Source organism: Podarcis erhardii (genome assembly GCF_964252035.2).
Source record: "Podarcis erhardii genome assembly, chromosome: 3".
In the NCBI taxonomy this organism is placed as follows: Eukaryota; Metazoa; Chordata; class Lepidosauria; order Squamata; family Lacertidae; genus Podarcis; species Podarcis erhardii.
In genome coordinates, this window is record NC_138507.1 from 37,408,852 (window position 1) to 37,427,098 (window position 18,247).

General features: G+C 40.6%; 1 protein-coding gene across 5 annotated transcripts in view; it reads left to right on the plus strand.

Moving 5' to 3' along the window:
• Positions 1-18,247, plus strand: part of COL19A1 (collagen type XIX alpha 1 chain) — a 183,852-nt gene that overhangs the window by 159,668 nt on the left and 5,937 nt on the right. For all 5 annotated transcript variants that reach the window (XM_081856878.1, XM_081856874.1, XM_081856876.1 and 2 more), the window contains 15 exons: positions 527-580; positions 3,090-3,143; positions 4,147-4,191; positions 4,428-4,478; positions 4,561-4,605; positions 5,039-5,065; positions 6,365-6,418; positions 7,057-7,101; positions 10,898-10,942; positions 11,038-11,100; positions 11,622-11,657; positions 11,789-11,833; positions 14,270-14,440; positions 14,860-14,926; positions 16,900-17,028. In XM_081856878.1, the coding sequence (XP_081713004.1) occupies positions 527-580; positions 3,090-3,143; positions 4,147-4,191; positions 4,428-4,478; positions 4,561-4,605; positions 5,039-5,065; positions 6,365-6,418; positions 7,057-7,101; positions 10,898-10,942; positions 11,038-11,100; positions 11,622-11,657; positions 11,789-11,833; positions 14,270-14,440; positions 14,860-14,926; positions 16,900-17,028 (931 nt within the window). The remainder of the gene's footprint in view (positions 1-526; positions 581-3,089; positions 3,144-4,146; positions 4,192-4,427; positions 4,479-4,560; positions 4,606-5,038; positions 5,066-6,364; positions 6,419-7,056; positions 7,102-10,897; positions 10,943-11,037; positions 11,101-11,621; positions 11,658-11,788; positions 11,834-14,269; positions 14,441-14,859; positions 14,927-16,899; positions 17,029-18,247) is intronic.

An 18,247-nucleotide genomic window follows, 5' to 3' on the forward strand; every position in this document is an offset into this window, starting at 1 on the left:
ACCTTAGGTAACAGAGAGATACTTCAACTATCATCCATTATTGGTGGGTGGGGAAGCTGTTGATGTCCAGAAAAGGAAAAACAACAACAACAATCTAAGCAAATGTAAGACTAATCAAATGTATTTATTGTGTGACTTAATGAATAAATAAGCATTTAAAAACAGAGCCTTCAAAATGAAAACAATTAAATGAGAAATGGAGAGGAGACTTGTGATGCGGTGGCACGATCCTTGTATTTTGCATAAAAAGAAAGCTCTCCCTACTATACAGATTTAGACTGTAATCTGAAACACACTTGCCTGGGAGAACAGCCCAGTAAAAGCAATGGGGTTTGAGCAGACATGTGCAGGGTAGCACTGTTAACTATTCCAAGTAATCCCAGTGAATTAAATAGAATATGCTGTTTAACTACAAGAATGCTATTTGCATGGATGTACATATTTTAGAAAAAAAGGTCGGTGGTTCCATATTTTCACAAATATAGAAACATGTATGTGTATCATCTTTTATTTTTATTCATTTCAGGGTCTTCAAGGTATTCCAGGACTTCCTGGTGTAGCAGGGCCTTCTGGACCTTCAGTAAGTCTGTGCGGCATCCTTATCAATGAACTAATTGAGCACAGCATTGCTGCACCTGTTGATCAGGCTTTAACAGGGAGGGATTGTTCTAAATTGAGTGAAAGGACATTTCCAGATGACCTGTTTATTGAGCATCCATCCTGATTTGTTTGCACAAACCTTGTGGGGGGAATAGGCCACATAGGCTATTTATTGAGTTCCAATGCACTTTCCTCATTTCAAAAAGTCTGGGGGGTTGCAGGAGGTGAGGGGTGGACAGCTTGGTTGCACAACTTCAATTGTGCAACCCGAATACCACCTAAAAGTAACTACGGTCAGTGTAGCAAGACTGTTGTGTGGCAAGAGTCCTTGGTGGAAGAACCCAGGGCCAGTATTTCTTAGTTATATAAACCAGAGTTGGGCTAAAGCTTTAGAGAGCTTGTTAATCCAATTTAAACTCTTATACTCCAAAGAAGATAAGGAGATCTTCATGTGAAAGCAGACTTCCATGCATATCATTTGCTGGATTAGAAACACAGACATAAACTGGATACACATCAGAACACTGGTATCCTCTGCCCGCACTGCGTTGTTTCCAAATTGGCTGTGCATTTAAATATGCATTTCCATTCATAGTCTGGGACAAGTAGATATGCATAAATACCATTTTTATGCATGACCTCCACTAAATTAAGACATTTGTTTGTGCAGAATCCCTTAGCATTTAAGAGGGAAGGTAACCTTATGTGAGTTTCTGTCCCATAGACATAGTTGATAAGTGATATTCAGGCTGATTTTTGTTGCTATTCCTCCCCCAATCTGCTTCTTTTTCTGATTAAGGCCACAATTTTGTCTTCAGCAGACCTAATGGGTTTTGTACAACAGTAACTCATAAAACAATGCTGTCCTGAAAACTCAAATGTTAAAACTTAACATTATGTTGTAAAGAATCTCTGTTTTATGAATTGATCCTCCCCACCCCATTATATTTATTGTAAATATATGGATTGAATATGTGAAATAAGTCAAATGATGTATGGGCCTGTTTCAAATGCGACAAGAAACCGTGGTTTGTTGTGAGCATGAGTGATTCCTGCAATATCTCCTGCTCTTCCTCCTCCTTCTTTTCTGTCCTTCGTTCATGAGGGATAGAGATTAGAAGCTTCAGCGTGTTGTGTTGTCCAAATATGCTGAGCTGTGTTCGTTCAATCCATTGTTCTTATATCAGGAATAGTTTATGTTGCATCTGTAAGAAATGTTTGACTGCAACAACCATCTAAATATGAACTTTCTCCATCTCTCTGCCTCTCTCTTTTGCTCTTGAATGGGTGAGAAGAGGAGGGTAAAGACATAAGAGAGTTGCAGTTATCCAGATTGGGCCTCAGTAGCTTGTGATGCACTATGCTACTTAGGTAATGTGGATCACCAAGGGCTTGCTAAACCTCCTATATAGGCTTCCTGTTTCAGACAATAAAGATAGGACTGTCAGTCACTTGGCAGGCTACAATTCATAGCTGAAGGGCCCCGTTTATACAGGCATTATACAGGCAGGTTGTAATTGTTATCACTTTCCTTTCCTTCATTGAGTTGTATTCAAACCAGCACAATGATGCTTGAGTAAGATGAATTCCCAGAGCTTCTCCCTAGTGCAGTTTCAAGTATGCATCAAAAAAACCTTAAAAGCCCTGAAGGGGAGCCTGAGATGTGGGATGGGAGGCTGCAGCAGGGTGGGGGAAATTGAATAGAGGCAGATTTCATGAGTGGTGTGCCTTGATCCACAGGATGGACTTTCAGATGCTGCTCTGGTGTTGGACGAGAAATACTCCCTTTGCATGAGCATCGTTGCATTTCAGCTGCACTGGATACAACCCCCTGTTCTTAATTTAGCAACTGTAATGAACAACATTTCAACATTGGAGTTGTCATTCGAGCATCAACAGTGGTTTCAGAAAGGATCAATATCAAATGGTTGTAGATAGCTTACTGCAGAGCAGAGGGTGTAATCAGAAGCATAGCTTTCACCCACTATATATATATATTTATAGTAAGCTTCACCCACCAGAGGCTCATCAGCAGGATATAGCAATTTATCAGAAGTATAATCTTGGACAAAGAAAAGTAAATCCATTTAAAATGACCTTCAAAAAGTACAACTTGCAGAATCTGACTAAAACAGTATTTTAACACACCCACACCCATATATATATGTGTGTGTGAGAGAGAGAGAGAGAGAGACAGAGAGAGAGAGAGAGAGAGAGAGAGAGAGAGAGAGAGACTCATTTTATCGATCCCTGCCTATTGAGATCAAGCAGTCGTTGGACTCTTTTTGTCACCTGCTGAAAACATTCTTGTTTAGAAATTTGATCTCATTTAAACCTGTTTTAGTATTTAAACTTTTGTATGTTGTGAATTTTCATTGATTCTGTTGTTTTATCTTTTTGTCAATGGATTTGAGGTATTTTACAATCAAGCAGTCTATACATTTTATGAAATAAATGAATATAATAAAAAGTAAATAAATGTTTTTCAGGGGGCTGTTGGAAGACCTGGACACCCAGGCTCACCAGGGACAAAAGGTGAAAAGGTACGATATCCCTTTACATATTATATTTACATGCCTCAAACCATTTTGTTGTTAGCTTACTAAACTTCCTTTTTCTTGTAGGCTGTTTAATGAAAACAATATCAGTACAGTCTTTAATTTTGTTTAGATTGAAGTTTTTTGAAATGCCAAGAGTGAAGGTTTCAGTAAGACATATCAGTCACATTGCACATAAATATATATTATATTCTGATTTCATCTAGTTAAAGGCACAGATTTAGCCAGGTAGTGATTTGAGTTTGGCTGCATATGCACTTAGGGAGGAAATCAACACCAAGAATCTTAACTTTAGAGTTCTCTGAAGATTTCAGCATCAACAGCACTTCTGGGACCTCCCACAGCCCATCTGCGGTTCTCATCTTTGTGTTAAGGAATTGAAGTTCAAGGCAACAGAAAACTGAGCTGCACAACGGAATGCTCATCCACAGCAATGTGTTCTATATTATAGATAAATCAACATCAGTGCTACTTGCTGCAGGAAAACAGCAACAACAATGGACCGCCTGTTTTTCTTCGATATGCTCCAAAGACAATTTTGTCAGCATGAATTGATGGTGGTTATTTTTTATACAAAAAAAATTAAAATATTATCTTCAACAGGGTATTCTCATCCTTCCCCAGTCTTATTACTCTTTATAATAAGCTGTCAGCTAAATTCTGTGTTCTGCTAAGGAGCAGTCATAGGTAGTACCTTGTAGCATTCACTAAGGGTTGTTATTGTGAACTCTGTCCCTGATGAAATTCTGCAAGGAAAGGAATGGAAGGCATTTTATGTCCTTTAGCTGTGGTGACTCACATTGCATAGATAGGCACCAGGCATTCTGATTTATATGCAAACTTGAATTTTAAGTACAAGGCAACTAACATCTATGTTTGAAAGTACCTTTTTTTTGGGGGGGGTTACTATTAAATATGGTTGTTGCTTACCTTGCTTGTACATACATTCAAAAGAGATATTCATGGTGGGTTTTTTATTGCACTTCAGGGAAACGAGGGTATTCCTGGAAAACCTGGACCTCCCGGACCACCTGTAAGTGAAATATATGATACTGCCAATAGCTGGGGGTCCTAAGCATGTTTTTGCAGAAAAATGCTGTACCTCACTGATTCCTGAGACTTGAAGCAGCGTAACTGATTTATTGTGGCCTGAACCTCCATAGGAAAGGCTCTGTTTTCATGTTGATGCACCAGCTAGAATTTTGTGTATGTGTTTGTGCTTTGTTAGAGATTAGAGTTTGTTACCCTTTCTTTTCTTCACTTTTTCAGGGTGTACCGTACAATGAAGGAAATGGCATGAGCAGCCTATATAAACTACAGGTATTTTATGGTCTGTGGTCCTAGTATTCTGCAGTTGTAGTCACCTTGCATGGATTCAAATGCAGTGTTTCTCCCACTGTAGGGGGGTGCCAACGTTCCCACATACGCTGGTCCACCTGGGGCGCCTGTAAGTATTGCATTATTATAGTCTGTTATATGAATATAGTGTCTCAGTGCAGACCTGTGTGTACCTCCTCAGAAATAAGTCCCGCATAATTCAACAGGACTTGCTCCCATGTAGGTGTGCACAAGATCGAAGCCTAAAACTACATTTCAGAAGTTGCACACAAATGCTTCTTTCTTTCTTTTGAACAACAAGCCTGGTAAAAGGAAACAGGGATAATTCATTTTACTAGTATAGACATGGTTTCCTTTATGATTTCCCTTTGTATTTTGGAGCAGCAAGGTCAACTGAAATACCCTTCCAGGTATTCTCAGGTTTCCATCTGGTCAATGCCTAAGGTGGAGACTGCCTGTGGACCTTGAGTCCCAGCATGGAAGAAAGGAAAGATACAAACGTAATACAATAAATAAATAATATTTATTTCTTTGTCTTTCAGGGCCCAAAAGGTGACACCGGAGCAGTGGTATGTAACTGGTTTAAATGTATCTTAAATATCTGATAGGATGGGTGTTCACTAATCCCCCCCCCGCCTAATTTCAAATTCATTTTCTAATTCAGAAGGGAAAAAAATATTAGTATTTATTAGAACTCTGCTACCTATTTCCTTTTGGTACAGCGAGACTTAAATTTGTTTACAGAATGAAACAATACTTACTATTTTTAATTACCACTTGTTGAGAGGTATTATGTGAGGAAATTGAATAGACCTGGGGCTGGTGGATACATGATCCTCTTTAATGTGGTGTTTTTTGTTTTGTTTTGTTTCGCTTTTTTTAACCTAATGGTACTTAACCTTGTTGCAACTCAGGTTAGATTTTACATCTGTAACTTGGAACCATAGCAACGTTAAGTATACACCCCAAAACTTCTATCTAGTAACATTGGTGATTTAAGACTGTAGCACTGCTTATTTGGTAGAAATAAGAAATAGGAAGGATGTCTGATGCACAGAGAGGGGTACTTACCTAAAACAGAGTTTTCCACTCCCAGTGAAAGGTCAGCAGGTTACTTCCCTAGTTACTCCAGCTGCAGGATTCAGCTAAGGTTCTCATTCAAGTTTCCCTTTGTTTGGGAGCTAGGAATTTCTTTCCTTTTCAACACCTGTACTTTCGAGCTTGGCAAGTATGCGAACCTCCCAAAAGGTTGCTGCCTGCCTTCGACAACCTTACTTTTTACTGAGGGATATGCTCACAGGGTTCTTAAAATAAGTGTGTTATCCATTTTCCCAGCTGGCAGCACATACCCTCAGAGGCTTAGCACTCACTGAGGTGGTAAACAAGCATTTTTCAGGATGCAGGGGAGGGCTTTCATAAATGAATATTCCATACAAAAGAAGAAGAAGGCTAGAGCCCTTTTCCTTGATAGGGAATTATTTGTATGGAAAAGCATTTACTCCTTGGAGCCTCTACCTGTAGTAGTACTGGCCAGACACTGATTTGCAGCCTCTGTGAGAAGTAGCTTTCTGTCATTGGATCGAAATCGGGTTTAAGAGCTGACCTTGATGAAGCACACTCATCAAATGATTCATCCATCCCTGACTAGGACTTTTAATCAAAACTGAAATGTTTATTCAGAAAATAAGCACAATCCGAATTTGGGAGCAATTTTTATTCTCAAGTCATTAGAACACTCAATAGGGTAAAAATTGCCACCTCCAAGTAAACAGCGTGGTTAGCAGCTTGTGAAATACTCTGAAATTGGATGCTTAACTTTATTTACTGAGGATGTAGAACTTTTCAGCAATAATCTTCTTCTTTACAAGGGAGAACCGGGTCCAATGGGACTGCCAGGATTAGAGGGACTTCCTGGAGAAAAGGTAGGATTTCAATAATTAAACCTGACTTGTTTCTTTTCACTACGTGTTTTCATGCATTTGTGATTGACACTGATCGCTGTTGAGAAGAAAGGGTAAGTAAAGGTCACAGAGCTAGGTGTCCTTGAGCTTTTGTTTTAATTAAATCAAATTTAATAGTCTCCAGACACAAAAAGCATAACATCCTTGAGCTTTAGATTATGGTTTGCGTGTGTATTTCCATGGGGGGGGGGAATCAGAGGCTACAATCTGTCTCAGTTCATATGTAATTCTAAGCCAATCAGTTTATGGTTTATCTGGACTCTGGAGAAAGTTAACTACAAGTCTGTTTTTGGATGACAAATGAAGCCAAACCATGGCTTAAGCCTGCATAGATTGATTGGCAGCAGGATGGCCAAAGTGAGATGAGAGTACAGTGACCACAGTCTCCTCTCTGGGAATCCACATGTTCACGTGTTCATGCTAAGCTGTGGTTTGGCTTTGTGTTACATGCAAACTGGGTGAGTATTTACTGGGATTATTTGGCCTAGTACTCTTGAAACTCATTATGCCTTCTTGCTTCCCATAGTCTCTCATGCACCTGATCAAGTATATGGCCTTGAAATCAGATCATTATTTTATTTTAATTTTTAATTTCTTAGGGCGATCGCGGACCAGCAGGTCCTCCAGGAGTTCCAGGAGTACCTGTAAGTATAGTCCTAAAGATGCTGTCTTAATATTGAGAGAAATAATGTTAATTGTACATGGAATAGGTGGTAAAGTTTGCTAGAAAGTGGCATGTATAAATTGGCGCAAACAGAGGCCTCCATTGTTGGGGAAATAATGACTGCATTCGCATGTTTAATAAGCCAGGATATGCACAAACTGTGTGCACGCACACACAGTCCCTGTGCTTACACTTTGCTTTGCTTTTTGCACAAGTGGTGAAACAAGGCCACAATTGACCATGCCTCCCAGTTACATGTGAATCAGAAATTATGATTAATGATTTGCAAACAAGCCAAATTCTTAAGGCCACTTTATGGCATTTCACCTCAACAAATAGAGTGCAACTGCTTTTCCACTAACATTCGCTCCCCAAGTCACTCCCCCTTCCTCACTGTAAAGCTCCATGTGTGTTTGGAATCCTGGTGGGGCGAGAGTGGTGTGCTGGAAAATTTGATGAAAAGATACAGTAAATGGAGAAAGGGTTAAGCATTGTGATCACCCAACACTTCCACTTCAAATCCCACTCTCAAAGCTCCAAAGCAACCATCAGCCTTTCATTACATGTATCTGTGTATAGCATATAATTAAGCACTTTAGGATATTAACATTCTGTGACCTTTATCCTTCTTTCCCTTGATCCATTTCCTTCCTAAGAGCCCTTCTTTCTTTGTTACTCCTCTCTGCCATTGTTCCTCAAGTCCCTGCTTCCATCACCTGCACCCATCACCACTTTTCATTCTCACATCAATTAAACCTCAGCCCTTCTCTATGTCACAAGTCATACCAGTGTAGGGGAGCAGATCACTGGCAGCTGAGTGGTAACACACCCAGTTTTGTGCTTAATTATATTTGTCCCAGGGGTGACCTTCATAAACCAGCGATTGAAAAAAACACGATATAAGCTGCTTCTGAAAATATTAGAATTTGAGAGAAATCCATTTTAGGGTATGGGCTAATTCTTTCTTAGAAGCCAGGCCCTGTCCAGTTTTGAAAGGTAATGTAACCTGAGAGTTGGTGTGGTAGCGGTGGCTTGTTTGTTTTTAGATTTTGTAAAATGGCATCCTCCCCGACATTTCGTAAGGCGAAAATGTGCAGATGCGAGGTCATAGTGTTGCAAGTTTCTCTGACACTGCAAGCAGCTGCCAGCGAAGTGGAGGGTCAAATAACTGATACAGTGGTACCTCGGGTTACATACGCTTCAGGTTACATACGCTTCAGGTTACAGACTCTGCTAACCCAAAAATAGTGCTTCAGGTTAAGAACTTTGCTTCAGGATGAAAACAGAAATCGTTCTCCGGCTGCGCGGCAGCAGCAGGAGGCCCCATTAGCTAAAGTGGTGCTTCAGGTTAAGAACAGTTTCAGGTTAAGTACGGACCTCCAGAACGAATTAAGTACTTAACCCGAGGTACCACTGTACAATTACCATAGGAGATGTTTTGGAGAAGCGAGAAGCATAAGACGCAGAGCTGTGGTTTTTAGCAGTGGCCGCACAGTGGCTACAATGTATAGTTGCAACCTAAGTCTCTAGAACTGGGGTAGGGAACCAAGGGCTGCATTCCCTTAGGGGCAAATATTCAGGGGCCACTTGCCAGTGGTAGCCGGGGTCATGGGCTAAAGTTGGTGGAGCAATATATTACTTATGTTTATAGGCTGCATTCTAGACATATAAAAACCAGAGGTTTCTACACTGACACCATCTCTATATCCTGAATCCAGTCAAGGACACATTCCAGACAGGCAAAATATCTTGCAGAGAGTGCCGAGTCAGGCAAAAGCACTTGAGTAAGGTGTGTGGCCTGGGGGAGAGTCCCAAGAACTGAATAGTCGTGCTGCATTTGGCCCCCAGGCTTGAGGTGCCCCACCCCTCCTCTAGAAATTCTTTTAGAAACCCTCAAAAAGCTTTAGTGTAGATAAAAGTAAATTCACTGACGTTTTGATTTGCGTATTCATGTTCCAATGGGAAAGAAATGCATGATTTGTTATTTAAACAAAGAAACAAAAAAAATCCTGCAGTCTCTGTTGAAAAAAGAGCCATTGAAGCTTTAGGATAATGAAGTAATTTTATGCAGATTAACTTATTACTCTTGGAAGAGCTCCCATGCAGTTCAGGAATTGCTTTTTAATTATGAAAGTGTATCATGATTTTTTTTAAAAGGCAGCCAGTAGTTTATACAATTTTCATTAAGTGCTTTTGTGAACCCATTCAGTTTACTGTCTAGTGAAGAACAAAAGATACTAAATAGTTTAATTTTGGCAACCTCTCTAAAATAGTTAAATATCCTGAAAAAATAAGGTAATTTATCTATTCTGGCTAAGATTACATTTATACACTGCCTCAGACATTAAAGATCAGTAGTGAAGCAGACCCTTAGGTTAACCACAAATGTTCATTCCTTATGGGTTTCCCAGTGGATATGTCCAATGTCTTGCTCTATAGTAGAAATATTATTAAGCATTCTGACAAGGATGCTCACATCAACCTTATTATGCTTTTTAATAATCAAGTCCCATTAATACAAATATAGGTGCTACCCATTTGCACTTGACAACTTCCCTGTCTTGTTCCTTGTTGACTTCCGCCATGCAGATCACCTCACTAACTCCAGTGTCTTCTGCCTTTGGCATGAGACCAGACTTACTTCTCCAATTGGCATGTCCTCTCTCTCTCTCTGCTTTCTCTAACAACTGCATTGTTTTGGAAATCTCTCTATTGTAGAATTCCTCTGCTCAAATCATCACCTGGTTGCTTTCAACATCTGCGTCTTGTTGCTTCTGTGGCCTCTCAGGCTGTTGAACACCTTTGGAGTAAACTCCCCATACATTGACAGCTGTCAAGGAGAAAGGGTCTTACTTAGTTTTCTCTCTGAATTACTAACCTTTCATGGAGTTCTTTCTTGATAGTACAGTGGTACCTCAAGTTAAGAACATAATTCGTTCCGGAGGTCCGTTCTTAACCTGAAACTGTTCTTAACCTGAAGCAGCACTTTAGCTAATGGGGCCTCCTGCTGCCACCGCGCCGCCAGAGCACGATTTCTGTTCTCATCCTGAAGCAAAGTTCTTAACCCGAGGTACTATTTCTGGGTTAGCGGAGTCTGTAACCTGAAGTGTATGTAACTTGAAGCGTATGTAACCCGAGGTACCACTGTATAAAGTAGGAAATAGGAACAATCTTACAGTGTAGCAGCTGTTCTCAGCCGGAGTGATGAGACATCCAATATGCTGGATATATCAAGCACAAGTCTTGGGGCCCTAGGTGGTTCCTCCTTTCCCTGCCCACACAGGACAGCACTTTCTTTTCTGCTTTTCTTCTTCAATGTTCTTTTGTTCTTATTCTCTCTTTATTCCTTCTTGGATTAGCACAACACTTTTTCTTGTGTCTCATTTCCCCCCCTCTTCCTCAAACATAAAATGACATTCAAGTCCCTGAGAGGACCAGTGACATCATAATGCTTCATTATGATGTGAAATGTCACCAGCACCTGCAGTCAGTATGTAGTCCTTTCCTTAAGTACCACTGATCTGAATTCTTCATTTTTCTCCTTTGACCCAAGTAGATGCTTTCAGGATGGGAGGCTGTATTTGCCATCTGTCTCGAGCTTTGTCAGAACTCACAGGGTTGGCCCAAACATCTATCACGTGTTTCCCATGGTTGTTGGTAGATATAACTTGGCATATTGGGTATCTTATTCACCTCAGCTGGTAAGAGCATTCGCAGTGAATAGCCAATGTTCCTTTTCATATTCTTAATAATCTTTTTTTTCTTAATTTCCACAGGGAAAGCATGGTGCTCCAGGACCACCAGGGATCCCTGGTGAACCAGTAAGTGCATGTATCTTTGAGTGCTTCCTTGCAGTACACTGGCATGCTTGTTTTCTTCAGTTGTCAGAAATGTGTTATTCTTTTGTTACCTTTAGGGTGAAAGGGGCCCTGTTGGAGATATTGGCTTTCCTGGACCAGAAGGGCCAGCTGGAATACCAGTAAGTAATTCAGCATACTACATGCTAGTACAGAATTTCCCAAACTTGGGTCCCCAGCTGTTTTTGAACTACAGTTCCCATCATTCCTGACCATTGGTCCTGCTAGCTAGGTATGATGGGAGTTGTATTCCAAAACCACCATTTTCCTTTCAGTGTGTCTCCATCCCCGTGTTATTCAAACTTCTTTCATTGTTTAAAACAGCCACTTTTTTCTTTTCAGTGTTTCTCCCTTCTCACTGTACTCAAACTTTTTCTCCCTCTTCTATTCCTCAACTGCTTTATGTGTGAGAGACAAAGAATGTGGAGCCCTCAATATGCCATAGTTTAACCTAAGACGTTGTTTAACTGCCATTTTGCTTCATCCCTGCTTTATTCAAACTTCTGCCGTTGTTTTAATCAACCACATTCCCCCCTCATTATCTCTCCCTTCTCACTCACATGCCAGTCATATACAAGATATGTATAGCTTATAAGAGACCAAATGTATTTTGTAATAGAAAGATCATCATTATTTTTCCTAGGGCATCAATGGAAAGGATGGATTACCTGGCCCTCAGGTAGGAAAGCCATGGTTTGTTCAATCTGGGTTCTATGCAAATTGTAATTCTTCTGCTTTGGGCCACAGTGGAATATCAGTATCTCTCATAGCTAGAGGCTTGCATTCTTAAGACTGTCTTCCCTTTTCCAGGGTTTATTGGGTAAGCCTGGTGACAGAGGTCCCAAAGGAGAACGAGTAAGTTATATTTTTACATAGAGGTTTGGTTATTTGATTATCATCAATTTTGTCAAGAACAGGGTGGTGCAGCATTTCAAATATTAACAGCCTCTACTCTCAAATCGTTAGCAGTATCTAGAATCATACTGTGGGTTCTTTGAATGTTAATAATTTGTAAGTATTTTGGACTGTTGATTAATTTGAAGGGTTAGATTACAAAGGTTTTAGTTTTGCTCCCACTCAATATTCTGTCATAACTATTTAAACTCTAAATATGAATACCTTGTAGATTCAATTAGTCCAAAATTGTATCACAAGTCATAGGAGTCCTTGAACCTGAAGTCTCAATTATAGTTAGTAGCAAAGATTAAGCCAGTGGAAATCAAACTGATTTAGAGGTCAAATTGATTGGCATAAAGGTTTTCAACCTTTGCCTGTGATACTTAATTTTCTCTCTGCCCTTTTCTCACCACGTCCATAGTTAGTTGCAAAATATGTACCATAATTTAAATGAGTCAAACATTTTATGAAATCATAATTCAGTACCACTTTTCAGGGGGCAAGTTGTCTTGCTTATTTTCCCCACCCCACTTTATGTTCTTCTAATGTATATTTGCTGTACAGTTTGTGCTTTCGATGCACAGTTGAAGACTATGGAGAGGAAAGAAACATTTGTGGCCTTCATAGGAATCCTTCATTACGGCTGCAATTCTGCACTCAGTGGGACTTACCGTACTTCAGAATAGGCATGCATATGATTGCACAGTAAATGTCCAAAAGTATACAGTGGTACCTCGGGTTACATACGCTTCAGGTTACATATGCTTCAGGTTACACACTCTGCTAATCCAGAAATAGTGCTTCAGGTTAAGAATTTTGCTTCAGGATAAGAACAGAAATTGGGCTCCGGCGACGTGGCAGCAGCAGGAGGCCCCATTAGATAAAGTGGTGCTTCAGGTTAAGAACAGTTTCAGGTTAAGAACAGACCTCTGGAACGAATTAAGTACTTAACCCGAGGTACCACTGTATTCACAAAGCTTTAGATTAACCCTTATAGCAGACTAGCAGTTCATTTTTAGGATGCAGTTTTTTACAACCAAAGAAAATGAACAAGCAGATACAGATATGAAAACCATTACTGATTAGACTTCCAGTATTTGATTTATTTTTGTTCCTCAAGGAATTAAATCTTTGTTAATCATTTGCCCCCATGAGAACTAAATAACCTAATCCTTTATCACCAAGGCTGTACATAACCCCTGAATAAGATTGTTATTTTTTCAAACCTGAACCCCTGTACATTATGGGAATGTCCATACCGCATGTTTCCTTATTACACTGGTACCTCAGGTTAAGTACTTAATTCGTTCCAGAAGTCTGTTCTTAACCTGAAACTGTTCTTAATCTGAAGCAACACTTTAGCTAATGGGGCCTCCTGCTGCTGCCGCGCCGCCAGAGCACGATTTCTGTTCTCATCCTGAAGCAAAGTTCTTAACCCGAGGTACTATTTCTGGGTTAGTGGAGTCTGTAACCTGAAGTGTATGTAACCTGAAGCGTATGTAACCCGAGGTACCACTGTAGTTTGTTCCATGTATATTCTTTACATCAGAGTTGGGAGACCTATAGCTCTCCAGATGATATGGGCTCCAACTACCAACCATCCACCCCACTCAGCATGGCCAGTGGTCAGGGATGAGATCAGCTGCAGCATACCAATATCTGGTGGGCCACAGGTTTCCCCATCCCTGTATTTTCATGGTCTCCCTTCATCCCAGTTTCTCATTAAAAAAATTCATTTGCTCTTCTGTTTCCTTTTCACTGTTATTTCCCTTTTTCATTTTGGGTGGGTGATCAGACATACAGCATTGGCCGCAACCCATTGTTCCCTGGACAGTTTTTATGGAACGAAAAAGGCCACCCATAAGTAACTCTCTAACATTTCAAGATTTATGTCCTGTACTGCGTGCCACAGTAAGATTCTTGAAACATGTGTATACTTATATGCACATCATTTCAAGTCTTTCTCATGCTATTATCATATTTTGCTCACTATTAGATTTCCCATTAGCTTATTGGGCATCACTGCAGGGAGGTTTTTGATTAGGCGTGGCACTGCGGAAGCCATTCCTTTTTTTCCTGTCTTCCTCAAAAGACCGTTCTGGTTTTGAAAACCAACACTTGCCTATGATCATCTCTGAATTATCTACTTTAACTTCCTACATGCTTTCGTTTTTATTTTTACAGAGCTCAAATGTTACAGCAAGAGTGGAAATAGTATTGGCATTTGCTTTTTCATGTAAAGTATCGCAGCCTGCTGTAAGGATCTTTGAGGGTTTTCTTTGCATATCATGTTGCAGTTGAATGTGATAGTTTTCAGCGCTCTTAACTCGGCAGTCAAGACAAGAAAGGGTCACATAGACAAAGGTGACAAAGCGTTGTCTCTGTTTTGCACAGGGGGATCAAGGCATACCCGGAGACAGGGGCCTGCAGGGCGAAAGAGGAAAGCCAGGCCTTCCAGGAGAGAAAGGGTCTGTAGGGCCCATGGGCCCCTCAGGGAACAAAGGGAATCCCGGATCGCCAGGGCATAAGGGCCCTCCAGGTTCACCAGGTGTCCCAGGCTTACCGGTAAGGTAATTGGCTCTTGAAGAGAATCACATGTTTCTAAGCCCAAGTAAATTCAGCTCATTTTATAGTTGTTGCAATATTCTCCGTTAAACTATAATCTTTACAAATGTTTGTATAGGCGACGACCATTTTAGGCACATCCAATTGACACACAATCACTGATGCGCAGGTCCTTTTGGACCTGGAAGAGGGAAGAAGAGGGGTGGAAGGGAGCAGGGCTCTCTTATGCGTGCTCCGCTGCTGCTCACAGGGGCCAGGAATGGGACCCCCATGCAAAATGGAGCGAGGAACAGAACCTCCCACTGCCTGTACTGTTCCAAAGCTCTTAATGGACACTGAAAAACAAAATTCAAAATTCTGTTTGCCTTATTTTGATTGGACAACACCTATCCTTACTTTTCTTTCCATGTCTTTGCCAGGCTGACTCAGTTTCGTTTGAAGAAATGAAAAAATATATCAGACAAGAGGTCCTTAGAGTTTTTGAAGGTGAGGAAATGACGTATCAGAAAGCATGATGTGAAGAAAATGACTACAGTGGTAATATTTGCTTTCATCTGTGATTTATGCACCCATTGTACATAGCATTTGAAGGGGGGAGAGAATTCAGTTGCACTTATACAAGTAGTTTAAGTGCACAGATTCTGATTAATTCGCACACTGTGTACACTAATGGCCTTTAGATTGCTACAAAATAATTGTTATTATTTCCACCTAAATGAGTAAATGTTTCAATTAGCAGTTCAATGAGGAAAGGCCGTGCCTTTGGTGGTGGTGCATCTGCTTTGCATGCAGAAACTCCCTAGTTTAATCCATGGCCTCTCTAGGTGGGGCTGTGGGAAAATCCCTGCCTGAATGGAACCCCAGAGAGCTGTTGCTGGTCAATCTGGACATAACTGAGCTAGAGGAACCATTGGCCTGACTCTGTAGAAGGCAGCTTCCTATGAATGTCAGACAACAAAGGGCATGAAAGAGCATCATAAGGCACTTAGTAGACCAGACCCCTATGATTGTATTTTACCTCCAGGGGCAAACAGCAGCAGTGAAGAAGACAATACAGAAGGGCAGATTACAATCTGTCTTCCCCAAACACCACTGTACCCAGTTGAATTTCTGCCCCAACTCTGTGGCTGTTGTTAATGTCTTTAAACGTAACGTGATCCTAATCATGGATCTTCGTCTTCATGGCTAATTTGTCCCTGCAAAGACAGATAGCACAGCCCCATATAGTTTATCCAGGGGTAGTCAACATGGTGGCCTCCAAAACGCAACCAACAGGGCCAGTGGTCAGGTATGGCCCAACATAAGAGGGCACCATGTTGGCTAATTCTAATCTAGTGCTTTAAATGTTAGCACCAGAATCTTAAATAGAGTGCAGAAACCAGTGCTTTTTTTCTGGCAGTACCCAGGGGTATGCAGTACAGGCACCTCCCCCCCACCCCGAAGAAAAGCACTGGTGGAAACAATGTAATAACCCGTGCAACTTGTTCTCTGTGTCATCATCCCTGATTAATAATTTGGATCATTTGAATTTTGTGAACCACCTTCCAAGTTATCCCTATATAGAGCACACATGACTGTAGTAGCCTAGACTGGCTATTACCATGAGCATTGTGCTATGAAGGACTGTTGCCTCCTCTAAGAAATGGTAGCGCTACAGCAGGAGCCTTAGCCCCAAGCTGGAAAAATACGTCCTTGGCCAAGTGCTGCCATTTGAGCACCCTGGTATAATGACTAAATCCAGAAGCAATCCTAAACTGCAAGTCCAGTCTTTTGTGGGCAGCACTGTCCTATCCAGAAACTAGAATATGTTGTGCACTTATTCCTGAAACAGGTGGTGCCAAAAAAAAAGACTACTTCTCTTGTCTGACTGTTTACTCACATTGAGTTCATTCACTGACCTCTTTAGGATCAGATGGATAAGGAACATAAATGGCCTGGTGTGCATATCTGTATGCCTGTGCTGAGTCAGGGTTGGGGAAGGAGAGGGTTCAATCAGCGTCAGGACACAAGAACAGGAGATGGTGGAAGTTCTGTGATGGGATCTCTTGCCCCCCCTTTTTTAAATGACAAACACATCTGCATAGGTGTCGAACTTGGATCAAACCTTTGGTATTGGGGGAAGTAGGGAGCTTAAACTCTACTCCCTAACCATTTTCCTGGTTCTCTACTCCCTAACCTGGTTCTCTACTCCCTAACCATTTTCCTGGTTCATTTCCTGAAGCTGCTGTTTACCCCACTGCATATATTGTACATAACTGTATGAACAGCACCAACAGTTTGGTTGTTCAGGAAACTGGAATACCGTATTGCTTTTGAAGTTGATGGATGTGTAATAATTTGAAGCTCAGCCACTTTTAAAATATTTGGTAGAATGGAATGGCGATCCCTTGTTTTAAGTGTGCTCAGGCATCTAATGTAATTCATGCTTTTTGTTTGGTTTTTTATATATATAACTGAAGAGAGGATGGCTCAGTTTGTATCTCAGCTCAAATTGCCCGCTGCCATGCTTGCTTCCCAAACTCATGGGAAACCAGGTCTTCCAGGAAAAGATGGGCTACCTGGGCCACCCGGAGAACCTGGACCTCCAGGTAGGGCTTCCAAAACAAATGCCTTTCTATGTATTGTATTTAAAAATATATATCTTCAGAGTTGGGTGGACCTATATACATTTAGCTTCCTAATGATTAACTTTTAAATCCATACTACTGTTTTCCAGACTAGACCAATATATTAACACGTAGTAGGTGTGCGTTTTTGTATATTAAAAACTTCTAATCAATGCATAATAATCGTAATAACTTTTAACATTAGGATACTGATTCACACCTTTCCTAAACTTGCAGTACTCAGACCAAACCTAGTAATGAGAGCATCATCTCACAAATCAGTTATTTGAGCTATAGAGTCTGTAGTCCTGTGGCTCCAATCTGTAAAATTTGAAAAATTAACGTATAAGGGGGAAATCTAAAACTTGAACGTTACAATGAATCTTTCTTATTGCAAATCTAATTGTATTCACATTTTCATAATTAGATTTGCAACATATCTAGCATACATTCCTTGTCAGATTGTAAAAGACAGTGTGCATTGATTAACTGGGTGGGGGAAATCTGCGATTTATTTGTATTTGTTCAGCCTCATCCAGATGCCAGTGAATCAGACCTCCTCAGTATGTATCCTTGACACACACCCAATATTGCCAATTTAGATTTACAGGAAGAATAATTAGAACACATGCTGTAAAAATAAAAACGGGGGCGGGATAGTAAATAATGAACCATATATGAATATACTGTAGGTAGTTCTTAATTATTATCTTTTGTTAGTTGGTCTGCTCTGGAGTCAGAGCAAGTCAGACTGGAGTGAAGAACATGAAAGCAAAGCTGAAGAAATGTGGAAACGCAAACCCTGTGAGAAGAATAAAGGCTATAGAGGCTGATAAGAGCAAATCCTTGACTGAAGGTTGAAAAGTGTGATGGGCTCAGAATGAGAAGAAGCAGGAGGAAAGGATCGAGGAGAGCCTTACAGGGGGACTTCCAGAGATTTTGTTTTTAACCACAAGTGGTTTGCTCATCATCTAAATATGCAAATTGTTGTAAATGGTCGACTTGAATGTCTCTGCTAAGATTGTTTTCATGAGGGTCACTCACAGATTGTTTTCATGAGGGTCATGTTTTAAGATGTAACCGAGAAACAAACCAAGCTATAATGTGAAACTCCTTCACGTCGGTGTATTTGCCAAAGTGAAGACTTGGGGAACTACATTTCATGGGGAAAATGTGTGGGGCAGTGTGGTGGTGGTGGGGA